This window comes from Brienomyrus brachyistius, chromosome 3 (assembly GCF_023856365.1).
Source record: "Brienomyrus brachyistius isolate T26 chromosome 3, BBRACH_0.4, whole genome shotgun sequence".
In the NCBI taxonomy this organism is placed as follows: domain Eukaryota; kingdom Metazoa; phylum Chordata; class Actinopteri; order Osteoglossiformes; family Mormyridae; genus Brienomyrus; species Brienomyrus brachyistius.
Genome location: NC_064535.1, coordinates 13,500,066 through 13,516,212, shown reverse-complemented (window position 1 = coordinate 13,516,212; position 16,147 = coordinate 13,500,066). Strand labels below are relative to the sequence as shown.

Sequence of the window (16,147 nt, the reverse complement as noted above, 5' to 3'; positions counted from 1 at the left end):
TGCAACATTTAACTGGACAGCAGTAGCTTAGCATCCTCCGTTAGCACCGAGCTGAAAGTTCTCCACACACTATGGCCCCCCAGGATCAGGACTGAATAACTAAAACTGGAAACGAAGTAAAACAATTCTGCCAGATCCAACCACAGGCCGACACAACGCTCCTAGTTCCCCAAGCTTTCTAAAAAAACCTTTAAGACTAGGAAAGGCACACCAGACACACAAGGCACACAAATGATCATTTGGCTTGCAATGAAGCCAGTGGCCAGCTATTAAAACTGAAGAAAACCTTGGAAATTTACTGTGCACAGCGTCAATTTCTGTGCCTTTATCCAGTTATGATCCACAACAGAAAATCCAGAGTCGGTAGATTGCGATATTCACTTAAATTTTGATATATTCAGGACAAACAAACACAGATTTTGAACGTCTAAGTGACACTGTAACTTGAAATTTTCTTTAAAACAATTCATGAATGCACACATACATTCTGTGATGTTTGACAATGTTTATGTCTGGGTCCTTCATGCATAGCTGCTGTAGTTACACAGCCGGACAATTTCAGCCGGCAGAACTGCCTGTGACTGGAGATTTGTTTACAGCCCAAAATTTGAGGTCAGTTAATTGACGGATTGATTGTATTATCATGCATATTTATGCAATCCTGTCAGGGATTGACACTGAGCAAAGAATGCCTGGCCTTTTGCTACACGTTTCCAAAGACTACAGAAATTCTATAGGGATGAACAAGTATGAAAATGAAAAGATTAAAAACAACCAGAATTAAACCTCGTAAACCCAAATTATCAATACATACGACAACTAAAAAGCACTGCACACAGAGTACAGGTTTCGTTACACTACTTAATTCATTATGCTAAATCCACACGCGTGTATTAGCCAGCATATGCATAAATTCCATGGTATGTGTGTCCTCGAGTGTAAATACATTCATTTCACAAAAGGAACGGATTATGATTCGACGTGATTACTGGGTGAAAGGACATCCTGTGCACATGTGATCGATGACTGATGTCATTATTATTCACGTAAAAGTATTCCTGAAAACTAGCAAGAATTATAAATTATTACTGTAAATGACCAGATGTTTAAAAGCCAAACTGCTTTAACAATTTAATCCATGTACAAAAATTTTTTAAATTTATCTCCTGAATAGATCTCTAGTATCAAAATTATACACATAAATTTCCAAATGACAAGTTGGGCAAAAATCTACCTGCACATTCCAGTACAGTATTAAGAACATTTGGAAATAGCAGACATGTGCATTGGAATGTTTTAAAAAAGATGAGCGAGTCGGGGAAAAAAAAAATGTATTGGAAAGTCCTAAAACATGATGAAAAGGCAAATTTAATAGAATTGAGCCAATTTTTCCTCAAACTACCAACCATAACCCCCCCCCCCAAACTAACTGTCCTTGGCACAGCCCCTCACACTCTACAGATCAAAGTGCACGGAAGAAGTCGTAAGTAAATATACTGTACTTAGCATGTGCGCATGTGTATAATATATACTTTTTGTATTTTAGTTTTCACCTTTATTTCTCCTAACAAAACACGGGGATCTGAAGGTCACCTCCGGGCACCATTCCGGGGCCGGTGATCCACTCTGTGTGAAGCAGCCTCCTTCCATGTCGAGATCCACGTGAGAGCGCAGATGACGCGTGTGATCAGCACCCCCCCACCACCATCCCTCACAGATTAACACCACCGTCCTGCAGAACGTCCACTTACGCACAGCACCACCATGATCAAGTTCAAGGATGGAGCATGAAACCGATAAATTCCAGGGTCTTTAAGGTTCAGCTAATTGCAGTTTTTTGGGAAGCGTTTATCAAACAGCCCAGTAATGACTTTTAACGTCTGCCAAGTCCATCAGCTATTTCTGATCAATTTTCACGTTTTGTGAGTTACAGGGTGCTTCAGATATTTATGATTGATGTAGCAAATTAAATATTTAAAAGACATTTTTGGGGGAAACCCCAGGTGCATTTGGAAGATCATTTATTTATGAAACATTATATGTCACTGCATCAAAAGCATAAGCTGCTAATTGTCTGAAAATAGCCAGAATTAATACCAATGTCAGCAAAATTACAGCCTTATCAATAGCTACCCTGGGACTGCCTGTCAAAATGATATGCTCCTCAAAACAAGAAAAAACACATGTGTAACAGAACATCAGAGATGGAGATTTCAGGTCCAGAGAGTACAGATCCAGACCAAGACTTTGTTTCAACCAACCAGTTGAGCATAAAGAGTCACAGTCAACTGCATTCAAGCCTGCAGTGCTCAACTGGTTGGTTGAAACAAAATCCTTGTCTGGATTTGTACTCTCTGGACCTGAAATCTCCACCTCTGCAACACATACCAGATAACATTAAAAACTGTGAAAATATGGGATCAAAACCGCAGAAACTTGACAGATGGAACCTAGTTGGTTGTTGCAACACTGCAAGATTCAAACAGTCCCACAGCAGTGTACATTTGGGTGTCTTAACCTGAGCTACAGAAGGCTAGATCGGAAAAATCACGGCGCATCACTCTCATGGTGAATTTTAAAAGTTGCAGCAATAATTCCAAGTTGATAAAAGTGTCTTCTAGGACTTTAACACCTGCATAACATTCTATCAAAAGGAGTCCTTTTCTTGCTGGGTAATTGAGGAGAACAGGGATGAAGTCACTCATCTCAAATAGGTCTAGTTAATTCTTCCTGGCCCGGCCATCACCTGACCTGACGTCCGTGGGGAATCCGTGGGATCGTCTGCTGTGCTGCTTATGCCGCCATCAATCTGCAGCTTATTGGAGGAATTCCTAGTGGGAAAATGCTGCCAGATTGCTGCAGAACAGCTCCAGAAATGCCACAACACAACCGAGTCTAATGCGCTTCTCACTCATAGCAACTATCACTTGTTGTTGTAGTTGACCATTTGGGCGGCAGAACACACTGTTCCTCCTGCTACTTGTGCAGACAAAATTACATGCCAAATGTGTTACCTTTCTAGCTTTAGATGCCCCTCACAGCCAGGACTTCACAGACATGGTACGGATCATACTGCGAAGCAGCAGAGATCTTTCACAGGATCGGCGATTTATACCAATTTGCATTTAATCTAGAAAGTGCTCATTAGCATCCAATGCTAAAGAATACCTTTACCAAATATCCACTGACTGATTCATCTGCGGCATCTCCTCTGGCATGACCTGAAATGTTTTTGGCTGATGCGTCTCCCATCATAGCAGACCTGTCATAAGCATCATCTGACCATCTAGTTTCTACTTCCAAATTGTTCTTCTAATAATGTCCCATGATATGACGCTTGTGTCATGCAAGCAAGAAGTGTTCCAGACTGGCAGGGCTGACATACATGGTGAGACCTTTGATGTGTAGATGAGGAGAGGTCATACAGTTGGGATTTGGGGATGATCATAAGGTCACCCTGGAAACTTTCATTAAAATATGCATGAAGGACTTTCTGACACCCATCCGTGGTGATTGAATGTATCAAGAAACCATAAGTAAAGCTTAAAATGATGCTTTTCAGAAGTTATCAAAGGAAAGTGTAGCAGTAACAAAAATGGGCCCGACTTGTATCGCGAGCACTGATACACTGAGCACGTGAGCAGAGAGCGCGTCGGGCTCCCACCCGGACTGCTCACAGGCAGAGAGCGCGTCGGGCTCCCACCCGGACTGCTCACAGGCAGAGAGCGCGTCGGGCTCCCACCCGGACAGCTCACAGGCAGAGAGCGCGTCGGGCTCCCACCTGGACTGCTCACAGGCAGAGAGCGAGTCGGGCTCCCACCCGGACAGCTCACAGGCAGAGAGCGCGTCGGGCTCCCACCCGGACTGCTCACAGGCAGAGAGCGAGTCGGGCTCCCACCCGGACAGCTCACAGGCAGAGAGCGCGTCGGGCTCCCACCCGGACAGCTCACAGGCAGAGAGCGAGTCGGGCTCCCACCCGGACTGCTCACAGGCAGAGAGCGCGTCGGGCTCCCACCTGGACTGCTCACAGGCAGAGAGCGAGTCGGGCTCCCACCCGGACTGCTCACAGGCAGAGAGCGCGTCGGGCTCCCACCCAGACAGCTCACAGGCAGAGAGCGAGTCGGGCTCCCACCCGAACAGCTCACAGGCAGAGAGCGCGTCGAGCTGTCCGGGTGGGAGCCTGCAGCCACTCGAGGTCCTTGGGAGCAGGACCGCCTGACAATCTGATGACCGTACATCACACTGCGTGCTGCATATGCAGGAGCTACACTGCATCGATGTGTATCAACAAGGTCTCTGTAGTGTGTGACCATACTGCAAAGGGGGCCACGCAAAGTTGTTTTTGTTTAGCTTAACTGAACACAAGAGCATGTTTGCATGGTCCCTAAAAAAGAAGAAAAAAAAGAATGTTTTTGGTTGGTATTAATGGTTTGTTTGTTTTTTTAAGTTGCTCTGCCCCAGTGAAGATGCTTGAAGCTTATAATAATCAGTAACAGAATTTTATGAACCTTTATCTGCATAAATGTGATTGAAAATGTGTAAATAAATACAATGAACCCGTTTCCAACAGGCTTGTGGAGATGAACATTCACGCCGATTTATAACAATAACAAATCAAAGAAACACACAACTGTTCAAGTTCAAAATCTCTGAACTGGCCGTCGGCGTCGTGCTCCATTGGGGGCTGTAGGGCAGAGGCTGGCAAGCTGGCCAACGAGCTCCTACAACCGGACTGTCATCATGAAACGCACATTGAAGGCCCAGGCTGGAGGAACTGGGACACCCCCAGTAACCCAACCCTCATAATGGGGGGGGGGGGGAGGTTGACTGGATCCTAGGCAGCAGAGGGAGATTATGAGAGAGGTGGTGAACTTCTCACTGGGGGGCTAAAAGGTCAAATTCTTGGTAGGCAACATATAAGCAGGAAAAAGGCTCTTTGTATACATAACAGCAAGAACATCCATATGCAACTGCCAGTCATATTTAAATACACACACACACACACACACACACACACGTGACATAAATATACTGTGTGTGTGTCTATATATAATACACAGACATACAGTGTAGCCATTAAACAAACTACAAAATTCACTCAGCTATAAGAAAATGTCATTAGGTATTAACAAGATCTTGCAGAAATTGTGACATGGTTTCAAACGCAAAACAATTGGCGTGCATCAAATATGAGACAAAATTTTACCAGCCCGCGGTGAGTCCATGTTTTTGCTCCCTCCGAGCTCTCAGTAGGTAGGAGCAAAAGCATGGACCAGACTGGGAAGCACTGGCCTACAGCATGGGCAATTCTACATTATTTAGGGGAGCTTCAGCCTACCAATTTTTCATCCAAGTTGGCCTGAAAAATTATTGCTCAAAATCCATTTAGTGATTTCATCCTGTATTTCTTTGGGGCTAATCCCCACCTAAGGGTCAGATTCTAGAATCGCCCCCATCCTGTGGTTACTGGATTCTGGAACACTGATCTACATTCTGTGTCCCACTTTTAAAGCTACACAGGTAACAAAACATACCAAAAATTGGCTCATTCATCCACATCCTTAAAACTTGATGCCATGTGAAATGGTAACCGTCAGTAATTACATTCAGACATTCCTCTCGCACTAAAACCGTGATTATTCACATGCATAACATGAATGCCATACCACCAATTGTGCAAAAAAAGAATAAAATATAGATAAATATAGTTACAAGTAGTCAACCTGCAAGATTTACCTCCCATTTACCAATATTGGCATTTCCAGAACAGCACATTCCCCAGCACGTAGGCTTACACAAATTTAGAAAAGCATTTGCTAAAAAAATTAAAACGTCCTATTAATTTTCCATATTAAACCCACCAATCAATGTTTGTATTCTTTTTGAATAAAAATAAAGGTCTCCAATTTAAGACCCCTCTGCCACACAACAGCCATACAGGAAACCCCAAAACTTTCTTTTCCACCTTAATAGATTAACCGAGATTAATGTAAACCAACACTCAGGGACTCATGTCACACGCTTCCACACTTTGAAAATGCAGATTTATGTATCTGACATGAGTGGTGCCCCACAACATCACGGGTGAGTGCATTTTATTTCACAACTGCAGGTCTGAATGCAACTGCAGGTCTGGTGCTTCTCCACCGTGCCAAGTACCGTCCTTTTGGTACTTTCCCTTTTCCTTTGACTCCTGGTTGACTTCCAGTACCAAAAGGGCCAAACCAACCAGGCTGCAAGAACAGTTGCAACAAAACGGATGGCATGACATGAATCTAAAAAGTATTTTTGCATACAGCATGCCTATAGCATGTAGCATGCCGTCTTAATGATGTCATTTTGTCAAATATAGTAATATAAATATTACAACAAATTGTATTTATTAAACAAAAAAAAAGGAGTTCATAAATTTCTCATAAACCCATCTTCGAGTGATGTAAACAGCAAAGATGAAAATGATGACGGCGACTGTCTCGCAAATCGCAGGCAGTGCTCATGCAAAAGCAGCGGTAAACCTAAAACTGATTTTTAAAGACAGACAGACAGACAGACAGACAGACAGACAGACAGACAATCTATAAAAGGAATAATTAAAACTGCAAAAAATATATATATGTTTGTTGTTAACTATACAAACGAGAGGAGGCCATTCGGCCCATCAAGCTCGCTTGGGGAGAACTAAACTAATAGCTCAGAGTCGTTAAAATCTTATCTAGCTCTGATTTAAAGGAACCCAAGGATATGACAGAGCAAGAGAGTAAAAATAATTTAGCAAAACTTGAACCCTCTGCACTATAATGTCCATATACCGAATTAAATAAAATAATAAGAATAAAAGTAAGAAAAAAACAGATCTTAGTCTAGTTCACTAACGATGCTAAATTTGCATATGCACAACATGCGATGCTGGTATTAATATCGCACATTGTCCAGCCCTATAATGTACTACAGCCATTTTTAATTACAAAATCCCCCACCTCTTATTCATTCTATGTCATTTGTCGTTTTTACGTCAGTGGAAAACCAACACCTTGAAGTACTTTAGGTACTTTCACAAAGTACCAAAAGTACGGTACCTGGTGCAAAAGCGCCCATGAAGCCGCATCATGATGCAATGGAGCAGCCACCTTCCAAAATGCACCCGCAACAAAAAACTTCTATTGGGCTCGTTGATGCTCCTGAGATTAGCGAGTTATACAAGTCAGGCACCAGTAACAGTGTGATGTTGCAGTAGCTTAAGACCAAAGGCTCCTTTTATGAAAAGTGAAATGAAAATACGAGCAGAACGTTCGTTGGGGGAGAACAACATGTAGATTCAGCCCAACATTCTAGCTTATTCCAAAGCGAGCATATTCTGACGAATTCCCCATTAGTTACCGACTCACAGTCAATTAGTCATGTTGCAGAAAACGTGGAGCACTTACCAGACAGGCCGGCCACACCGACTTTCTGAATGGTAACTTCACTTTATAAATCTACTTAGGAACTTAGACATAACAGATCGTACATAACCACAGTCAAGAAGCACAACAGCTGTGTGATGCAAGCAGGCAAGATCTAGAATATCTATAAAGAACCTTAAAAATGTAAGAAAAGAAGTTCCGGGTATACAAGAAGGGAATGAGGTTGTTCTTGCCCAAATGCTGTTAATCGTCATGTAGACAGCCTTTATAACAATCTAAAAATAACTCATCGTGATCAGCAGAGATCCAAGCCCATTTCAAAGACTGTGACCACCGGCAGCACCGATGAGCAAACACCTTTGACGCAACCCAACTTTCAGAATTTTTTAATAATCTGCATTTCAACATCTTTATGCGAGAAACATTCGGTATAACAGACATGTGACAGCCCTGGAGAGAAATCTATATTTTCTTCTTGGATGGACAGAGTGACACAGCCTCTTCAGAGAACCTTAATGTACCACTTGTTTGAAGGAGATGATAATGTTCAGATTTTCCTTCGGAAAAGAAAGGGGAAAGGAAAAGGCAGAGACAGTGGTCTCCGCTCTGCTTCCTTTGACTAAGAGCCAGCAGAAGCTCGCCAAGGTCCTACTCTTCATTTTCCTGACACGGATGGGGGGGGGGGGTGGGAGGGCAGTCGGCATGCGTGCGTCAGCAGGTTCGTCCGGGACTCCCAGCACAGCCACTCTGGAGAGCATGTGTTTCTTATCTGCAGGACAGCCGACATGCTGTTTGGACAGGGACATGTGACGGTGAGGAGGAGGCGGGCGAGACACCGGGGCCATGACGCGGAGCCATACCCCCCCCCCACCCCCACTCCAACACACTCCTCACAGGAGCTGAAAACCCTGAATAAGCTATAGCACGCAAAAATGAAAACGCATTCAACAAAAACTAATAAATAAATAAAAATCGCCACATGCATGATCCACAGCTCTTACAGAGGGGATGCATGCTCCTTAACTCGCTTCACACCAGTTGCCAGCCGGCCCAGTGAAGGGATGCCCCAGTCAGCCAGTCGCTCGCCAGAGCAACCACAGCAACAAGCCCTGCAGCACAAAGCAGAGCTTGGTTTCATTTCTCCAGTCCCAGACGCCACACTGCGTCTTGCGTAACAGACACAGTACCCTTCTGGGAGTGTCACTTTTACAAAGACACTAATATTGTCGGACTACTTCGGCAACCTCTCCCTCTCAAACACACACACACACACACACACACACACACACACAATATATATATTTATGCCAGGAGAAATATCTGAACGGCCATCGCCAACAACCAGATCATCACACGTTTGAAGGTGAGGTATACAAATGGGTACATCGGCGGCACCTGCAAATCTGGAAACGGCGCCCCCTGCAGGAGGTAATCTGTAAGAGCGGCTGCTAAACAGAAGAGAAGCAGCTATAAGCCTGTTAGCATGCCAGGTACCCTCTACCAGGAACTGTCACTCGAGTTTTGCTCAAAGATACGTCATGCAAACCGCAGAATTTAAATACAGATGCAGAGCGGAGGATGGGGGGGGCAGGGGTCTCCTGTGAGTTTTACTGCCTTTTTAACCCAGACTTCAGGTTCACCAGTGTGGTCCCGATTCATCAGAAGTGCAGCTGACTAACAGTCTGGATGCCATGAAACTGGCTCTTCCCAGGCACAACGCCCACCCTGCTACCCCAGCGAATACGATTCCCTCCGACATCTGGAAAAATCCAAAGCTCAACAGCTGGTCACGGTGACAAGAGAAGGTCCTTTGATGAGAACCACAGACATTCATCGCATCACATCAGAGCCTAATCGCACAGTGCCCCGTTACCATGATCTATAAGCTTTGTGTCAGACCCACAACTCTGCACTGCAAGTATAATGAAACTAAATTCTGAGTGGATTGCACCTCTTCAGTGTGTAGAGCAAGGTTATTCAAATCCTAGTCCTCAAGGTCCGAGCTCTGCTGATTTTCCAGCCTTCCTTTACCTGTGAGCCTGGTGTGAAGCCTCTGTGGCCAGTCAGAATCAGTAATTATTAAACTAACTACCTGGGAGAACTGAATTTGCAATCGAGGGCCAGATTTGAAGAGCCCTGCTGCATACTGTACTTGCAGCAGCCAAAACAGAACAAGGAAAGACTTCACATTAACCATTAGGCCTAACATCTAGGATTTAGGAGCTAAACCCCAAGGAAGAAGAGGACATCTGCTAGACTAAATAAGTAACGCAATATGGTGCTGATTTTAAAGACTTCCAGACGACAGCAAGACAAAAGATCCCACGCAGTGTTATGGTTTTATGGCTGTACAATGAATCCTGTTATGCAGATACACTGTGTAAAGAGACCCGGGTAATTACAGCACAAATCTTGGCTGTTCTGTGGAAACCAGTCAGCAAATGTTTGTTAGGGGTGGTGGGGGCAGATGACCAAAACGTCAAGCAAACTAGATCATTCAAAGACGGATCAATAAAAGGGATAAAACAGATGTCAGAATACAGCATGAAGCCACACACAAAAATCAACAGAGAAACACACACCTCACTACGCACAAACCATAAACAGTCAAAGCCGATGTTTGCAGTTATCCAGGAAGTGAATTTTTTCTCCAAAAAAGCACAATAAGAAATGTTTGCAAATTAGCAGTAATGCAATAAAGACAGACAAAAAAAATCATCTGTTCCCCAAAAAAAGTCACTGATATCTTAGATGGCTTAAAGACTATCCAAAACTCTCCTCGGATGTACTCATTAAAATTTCACCACCAGCTCAATGAATTAAATTTGTTAAAATAACTCCATGAGGTACTGATTAGCCAAACATGGTATGCTAGTGGTCAATATTAAAAAAAATGTATGGCTTGGTAGAGATGGATGAAGTTCTGCTACATGCATTTCAACATGGATTCATGGAAATTACAAGTTAAAAAGCCTACAACTAATGTTTTCTATGATGTCTGTGTGACATTCACGAGGGCCACAGATACAGGAAGTGCTGAGCGCGATGTTGACCAACTTCCTGCCTGTCGATGCCTCATTCTCAGCTTCATCGAGCTGAGCATTTCCTAGGCTCCCGATTGGGTTTGTAAAGACTGTCACACTGTACTAACATTGACCTGGAGTAGCCTCGAAAAACGCCCACATGCACACATGAATAACAGCATTTATAACCAGAATGACAGCCTGCAAAGTTCCATTTATCATCATAACACACTTATTCCACTGTTTTCAATAATATTTATAAAGATCGGCTTGAAATTGTGTCCAGAAGAATTACGATAAGCGAGAAGATACGTGCAAAAACACAGTCTGAAACGGAAAACAGCAGGCCTAAAACATTTCTCAACGTGGACCTTTCGGCTCGCTCGACCATAACAAAAGTGTGTATTCAAAATGAAGCTTCAAAATGCTCTCCCAAGGCACAGGACCTGCTAAGCGGCACCAGCACACAATCTCCCAGAGGTCATTTAAACTGAGAAACGCAAGACAGAAAAGCCGTTTCAAGAGACGAGCTCCAAGGCCAGAGAGAAGCACACTTGCAAAAAAACAGCCACACTTCCAGGCAGATTAAGTACATATATTTCATATCGCTTCTGGTCCAGCTTTGTGGAAATTCAGGCTTCTAAATGTGCATGCAATTACTTTCACACACAAATCCAACAACTTTTTTTAAAATCAGAATATTAGTGTAAGAAGCATACATAATCCATGGGATAGACAGACTTAAATCTTATTATTTGGAATTAGAAAAATCGTGACCTACAGAGAGATTTTATTAAAGTGATATTGACTTGTTTGAATTTGTGTGCCGTAGTGGTTTAATAGGCCTACTGTATACTATAAATGGACAGAAATTGTCATCTTTGAAAAAGACCATTTTGGTGGCAAAACCACCCATATGGTTTAAAACTGAGGAAATGCAAGTTACCCATATTCATTTGCACAGCTGGGGAAAAGACCACTGTGTTGTCTGAAAATAATCAACCAAGATGACAAACCAAGCAGCTGTAAATCCAAAAAAGGTGTTTTCTGAACAAGAGAAGCATGTTCAAGGAAAAGCTAAAATTGTGTTGTAATTGGTTTTGATTCTCAAGCCACATTTTGAGTTGCATACAGGTGTAGTGATACAGGTGAACAGGTGACTGATCAAGTGATACAGCAAGTCTGACATTTACTACTTGGCGGCATTCAGACTATAAAACAAAACTGCTTCGTGAAGAACCCGAGGGTACAGTATTTAAACCAACATTCAGTCACAACCCAAAGAAAAGCATCGTGCTAATTTTCCAATTAACTACAGTCGGGAAAAAAAAGAAAGAAAAAAAAAAACTCACCAGGTCCCGGAAAAATAAACCAACAAGAAAAATCAAGATTCAGAGAGACAGGATCATAGCCCCGTTCCCTCCTCCATATTCAGATAAATCATGTAGCAAAAAACTACAGCGACTCTCAAGTTCATCTCCCTGCGGACAGCGCAATGAAAGGGGCTCCGCTAATACTGGAAATCCGCGGAAAGCATGCCGCCATACGCCGTCACAGCAAAGTCCATTACGCTAATTCAATTCGGCCTCGCTAAATTGATTCCCATACACCAGCTGATCTTTTGATAAGAGCATTATACGTATGTGAGGAAACAAGTTTTCGCTACTAAGAACTGCAAAAAGAAACAGTTTGTCTTATTTTCTGCTTCATACTGAGCCCGAAATTGCTTGTTCTGATAGCCCTATACATTTGCAGCATCACACTGCCTGCAGTCGAAGGCCGAATAGACAAGTGGTTCTACATTTATCTCTCTCTTAAGCCTCATAGTGCACTGCATATACTTTAAGAAAAACTTCCTAAAATTTGGTTTGTTTTAAAAACTTTACACTTCGGTTTAGTTTTGGAACATTCCTATTTGTCTACATGCACACGTGTCCACATTCCGTGATCCTGTACTATATTATCCAAATACCACTGCAAAAGAAAATACATCCAACGTGGCAGGGGTTTAAAATTAGTGTTGAAGATCTGAAACAAATGCTCTCCACAAAGATTGACCAACCGTGCCCGTCTTGATCCTGATTTACAACCACCCCACTAACTTCATACATTAGCATTTAATACGCAACACTACAACCGTTACGGGTATCTAACAGAAAATGTTACATGAAATTACTACAAACTCTTTATCAGGATTTATCAGGGAAAAGCGATTGCAATTCATTCACGGAGAAGCTGTCAATTACAAATCATCCTACCTGTAAATTTCCACTGACTCATCGGCAGGCAGTGCAGTAAAATATTAACGTACAAACGAAAACCATACGAGACAACATGACATACACTTACACAGGTCGTCTTCCCATTATTTGTTTATGTAAAAAGAAAAATGTTTTACTATAGTACTTTGTTCCACCGCAACTACTTTACGTATAGACGCAATGGTACAACATAGACTGGGGAGTTCTGATCCAAAAAGCCAAAGTTGTACTTCTGAATTTCAGAAAATGATAGATTTACTAAAATAGTACTGTGTCTCACATTCTAATACATGCATGCATTTAACAAGTGCATGCACATTTTAAACACTTCACAGAATAAAGTAACCTTCATCTCTAGCTCCCAGTGCGGACATATATACCGCTATGACCCCGGGCACGGAGGTACCCCCCAGATGTGCCATCACAAATTTATGTAGTTTTCCTCATCCTGGCATGCGTTTCAGATTCACTTCTTAAAACGTACGTTTTCACTCCAAAAATTAGTCAAATAGGTAAAAGTCGCTCGATAATAAACGTTTCATCTTCACGTGCTCTCGCGCTCGTCCCAGCAAAGACAATTTCCCTTTTTAGATCCATGAACTTACGATGATCTCGTATTAAAACTAAACAATAACAAGGCTATACAGTAAGAATACATTAAAAACATTTATCTGAAAGATCTCCGGCGTTTCGCTTAAGTCAACATAGCTTTGCCAATTACACGCTGTGTATTAAATTGCGAGAGGGTCAATAACCACCTGTGCACTCCGTGAGACGCTGAACTGACTGCAAAAATTAGATGGGGCTTTATATGAAACAGAAATGCACCTCTTCTTGATATTTATTTTTTTTTGCACACCCACTACCCCTTTAAAATAAGAGATCGGGGCGATAGAGAGCAAATCATGCAGTGCAGATTTATCGGGCCGGCCAAGCGCATTGCAGTATTTGGGTCTCAAATATTTGCGTTTTGATGCCGCTGCCTTCTTCATATTGTTTCTCGGGGGGCAAGGGGAAATTCTCTGAGCCCCGCGTTACTCTCCCCAGCCTAACGCTGAAGGCTGTCACTGCTGTCCGATCCGGCTCATTAAACGCCGATCCTGCTTCGGAAGTTCACAATATTCCCACCTCGATAGCAGTGAGGAGGAACAAAGACCCCCCCCCCCCCCCCCCGCCCCTCCATCCCAAAAAAATCCCCACCCTCCTGTTACTTGCATGCGCATATGTTCATTTATACACCACCAGGAATTCACTAATAAACGCCGATATGTATAAAAATTTATCAATAAGGACCTGTAAAATCACCAGCACGGGAAAAAGCTCAATATTACTATGCTGTCAATATGCGATCTCATATAAGTTGGGCGACAGCTATAAGAACTGCAGTCCCAAAACATCACGTGTGTGCGATTTAAATTAGTCAAAACAAAAACAAAAAACAGAAAAGTTCGTCAACATAAAATGTGCAATTGCGCCTACGTGACAAATGAAAAGTGACAATTACTTTAAAGTGAATCGCTCGGTGCATTTCTCCAAAATAATGAATTAAAAAGTACCTACTTGTGCCCAGGAAACAGTCCGTAAACCTTCTAAAACAGCTTGTTGAAGGCGGACCATCTTCCATGTCTGACTGCAAGCGCAGGGAGGGGAAGCCACGGCGGGAAACGTGCCTCGGGTGTAATTCCGACTATAGGCCGTCCCGCTGCTAATGAACCGATCTGGAGAAGCAGGCAGGAGGCGTGCGGACAGGCGCTATGCGGTCCGCGGTGCTCCGGCTGAGGAAGCCGCGATCGGGGCGTGATGAGGGCGTAAGGGACCAGAGCGCTCTGCTCCGCTCGCAGCACCGGAGTTAAGCGTCTGTCCGCCTTGTCAGCCCGGTTAAGTCTGTTTGCTGAGAAAGGCGAGGACGCCGCCGCCTGAACTGGAAAACGACGAGTAAGCAAGCGGATAAGGGATGGGGAAACTGCGGAGTTTGCGCCGACGCTCCGGCTTGTCTTTTCCCCGGGTTGCAGTTCCTGGGTATCGTGGAGAATGTGGGAGAGCTACATGCCCGTCCGCTTTCCGGAGACACACTGCCGTGAACGTGAAGGCTGTCTCCGGAGCCAAGCGTTTTCCCAGTAGTCAAGGGGGCTTGGGGGCGTGATGTGAGTAAATTCTCAGGGTTGGACATCCTCCGTTTTTATTGCATCGAGGCAGGACGTTTGAGACTCAGCGAGAGGAATAATGAGACGAATATAAAAGAGGGAGGATCTAACGCAAAATTATAACTCCACCAGTTCACGACATACATGAAAACCAACTTAAGCACACTGGTATGATGTTAAGCGCAGTTATTAGTTTGATTCATTGCTTAATTTAAATCAATTAATCGCTGTTTTTATTTATAATTTAACAAACAACCCAAAAGCCTGCACAGGGTTGGCCAGCTCTCAGACACAAACACTACAGAGCAACCGCCCTCTGCTGCGCTAAACTGTTGCCAAGCAATCCTTTAAAATGCATACAGAAGAGAAAGACCTTTCACATAATGAGGCAACGCTTTAGGCTCGTATATGCACACATTCTCGGTTTAAACTCGCCAGTCTCTCCAAAAACGCCCTTCACGTTTAAAGAGGAATCATGTAACAAAGATATGAAGTGCTGGAGCTGGAGACAGCTTGATGCATTCTTGACGTCAGCATGGGCCGGTGGATGTGTGTGTAGCGGGGAAAAGGTGGACGCTTAAAGGTACAGCGCAGGCTTGGTCTGCAGCCAAAGCGGCACCGCACAGGACGTCGGCTTACAGCTCTCACGCTAACCGCAGCACAACTACACATCTAACGTGCAAAACAAGCAGTTCTGAAGCTACGGCGTCTACAACGTTTATGCATGTTTGTCACGGCTGGTGGTTCCGCACTTATCTGTTATTTTTATATATTGCAATGAATTAGTTATTGTACATTTAAGCCGATTCTTCTTTAAACTTGAATAAAATCAGTGTGTGTATGCATATATATGTGTGTGTATATATTATATATATATAATATACATACACATGAATTTTTTTTTTATTTTTTCAAAGTCAATGTTCTGTTGTAGTTATGTATATCCTAGTTGCCATGATCTGTTATCTAAATGTACATACTTGAGTAAATAGTGAACAAAACGTTTTTGGAAAACAGCCAGTGTTGGTCGTGAGCACTATCCAATGGTCAAAGACTACGCATTCCTAATTTTCTGTAGTTTTCAGCATAAATACATATATTAAAGGCTTGTCTTCTAGTTACTAGCCGTACCAGGCATTACTAAAGACTCAAAACGCGGTTTTATCAAAATACATTGTGCAGAAATACTGACGTGATTTGAAATTGGGCCTAGACTTAATCTCTCTCCTTTTTTCTCTACATAATTTATATTTCAACGAGCTACGTTTCATTTTATTGCTGTGGATCACTGACATCTACAATATTATTGTCTCTGT

At 43.1% G+C, this 16,147-nt stretch overlaps 1 protein-coding gene across 5 annotated transcripts in view; it reads right to left on the bottom strand.

Moving 5' to 3' along the window:
* Positions 1 to 16,147, bottom strand: part of pde10a (phosphodiesterase 10A) — an 84,434-nt gene that overhangs the window by 39,447 nt on the left and 28,840 nt on the right. Inside the window, exon 1 of one of the 5 annotated variants that reach the window (XM_049007759.1) lies at positions 14,248 to 15,349. The exons of 3 other annotated variants lie outside the window; for them this stretch is intronic. In XM_049007759.1, the coding sequence (XP_048863716.1) occupies positions 14,248 to 14,311 (64 nt within the window). In that variant the 5' untranslated portion in view covers positions 14,312 to 15,349. Of the gene's footprint in view, positions 1 to 14,247; positions 15,350 to 16,147 lie in introns of those variants that run through there. One more of the 5 variants, XM_049007760.1, reaches the window with a different exon arrangement.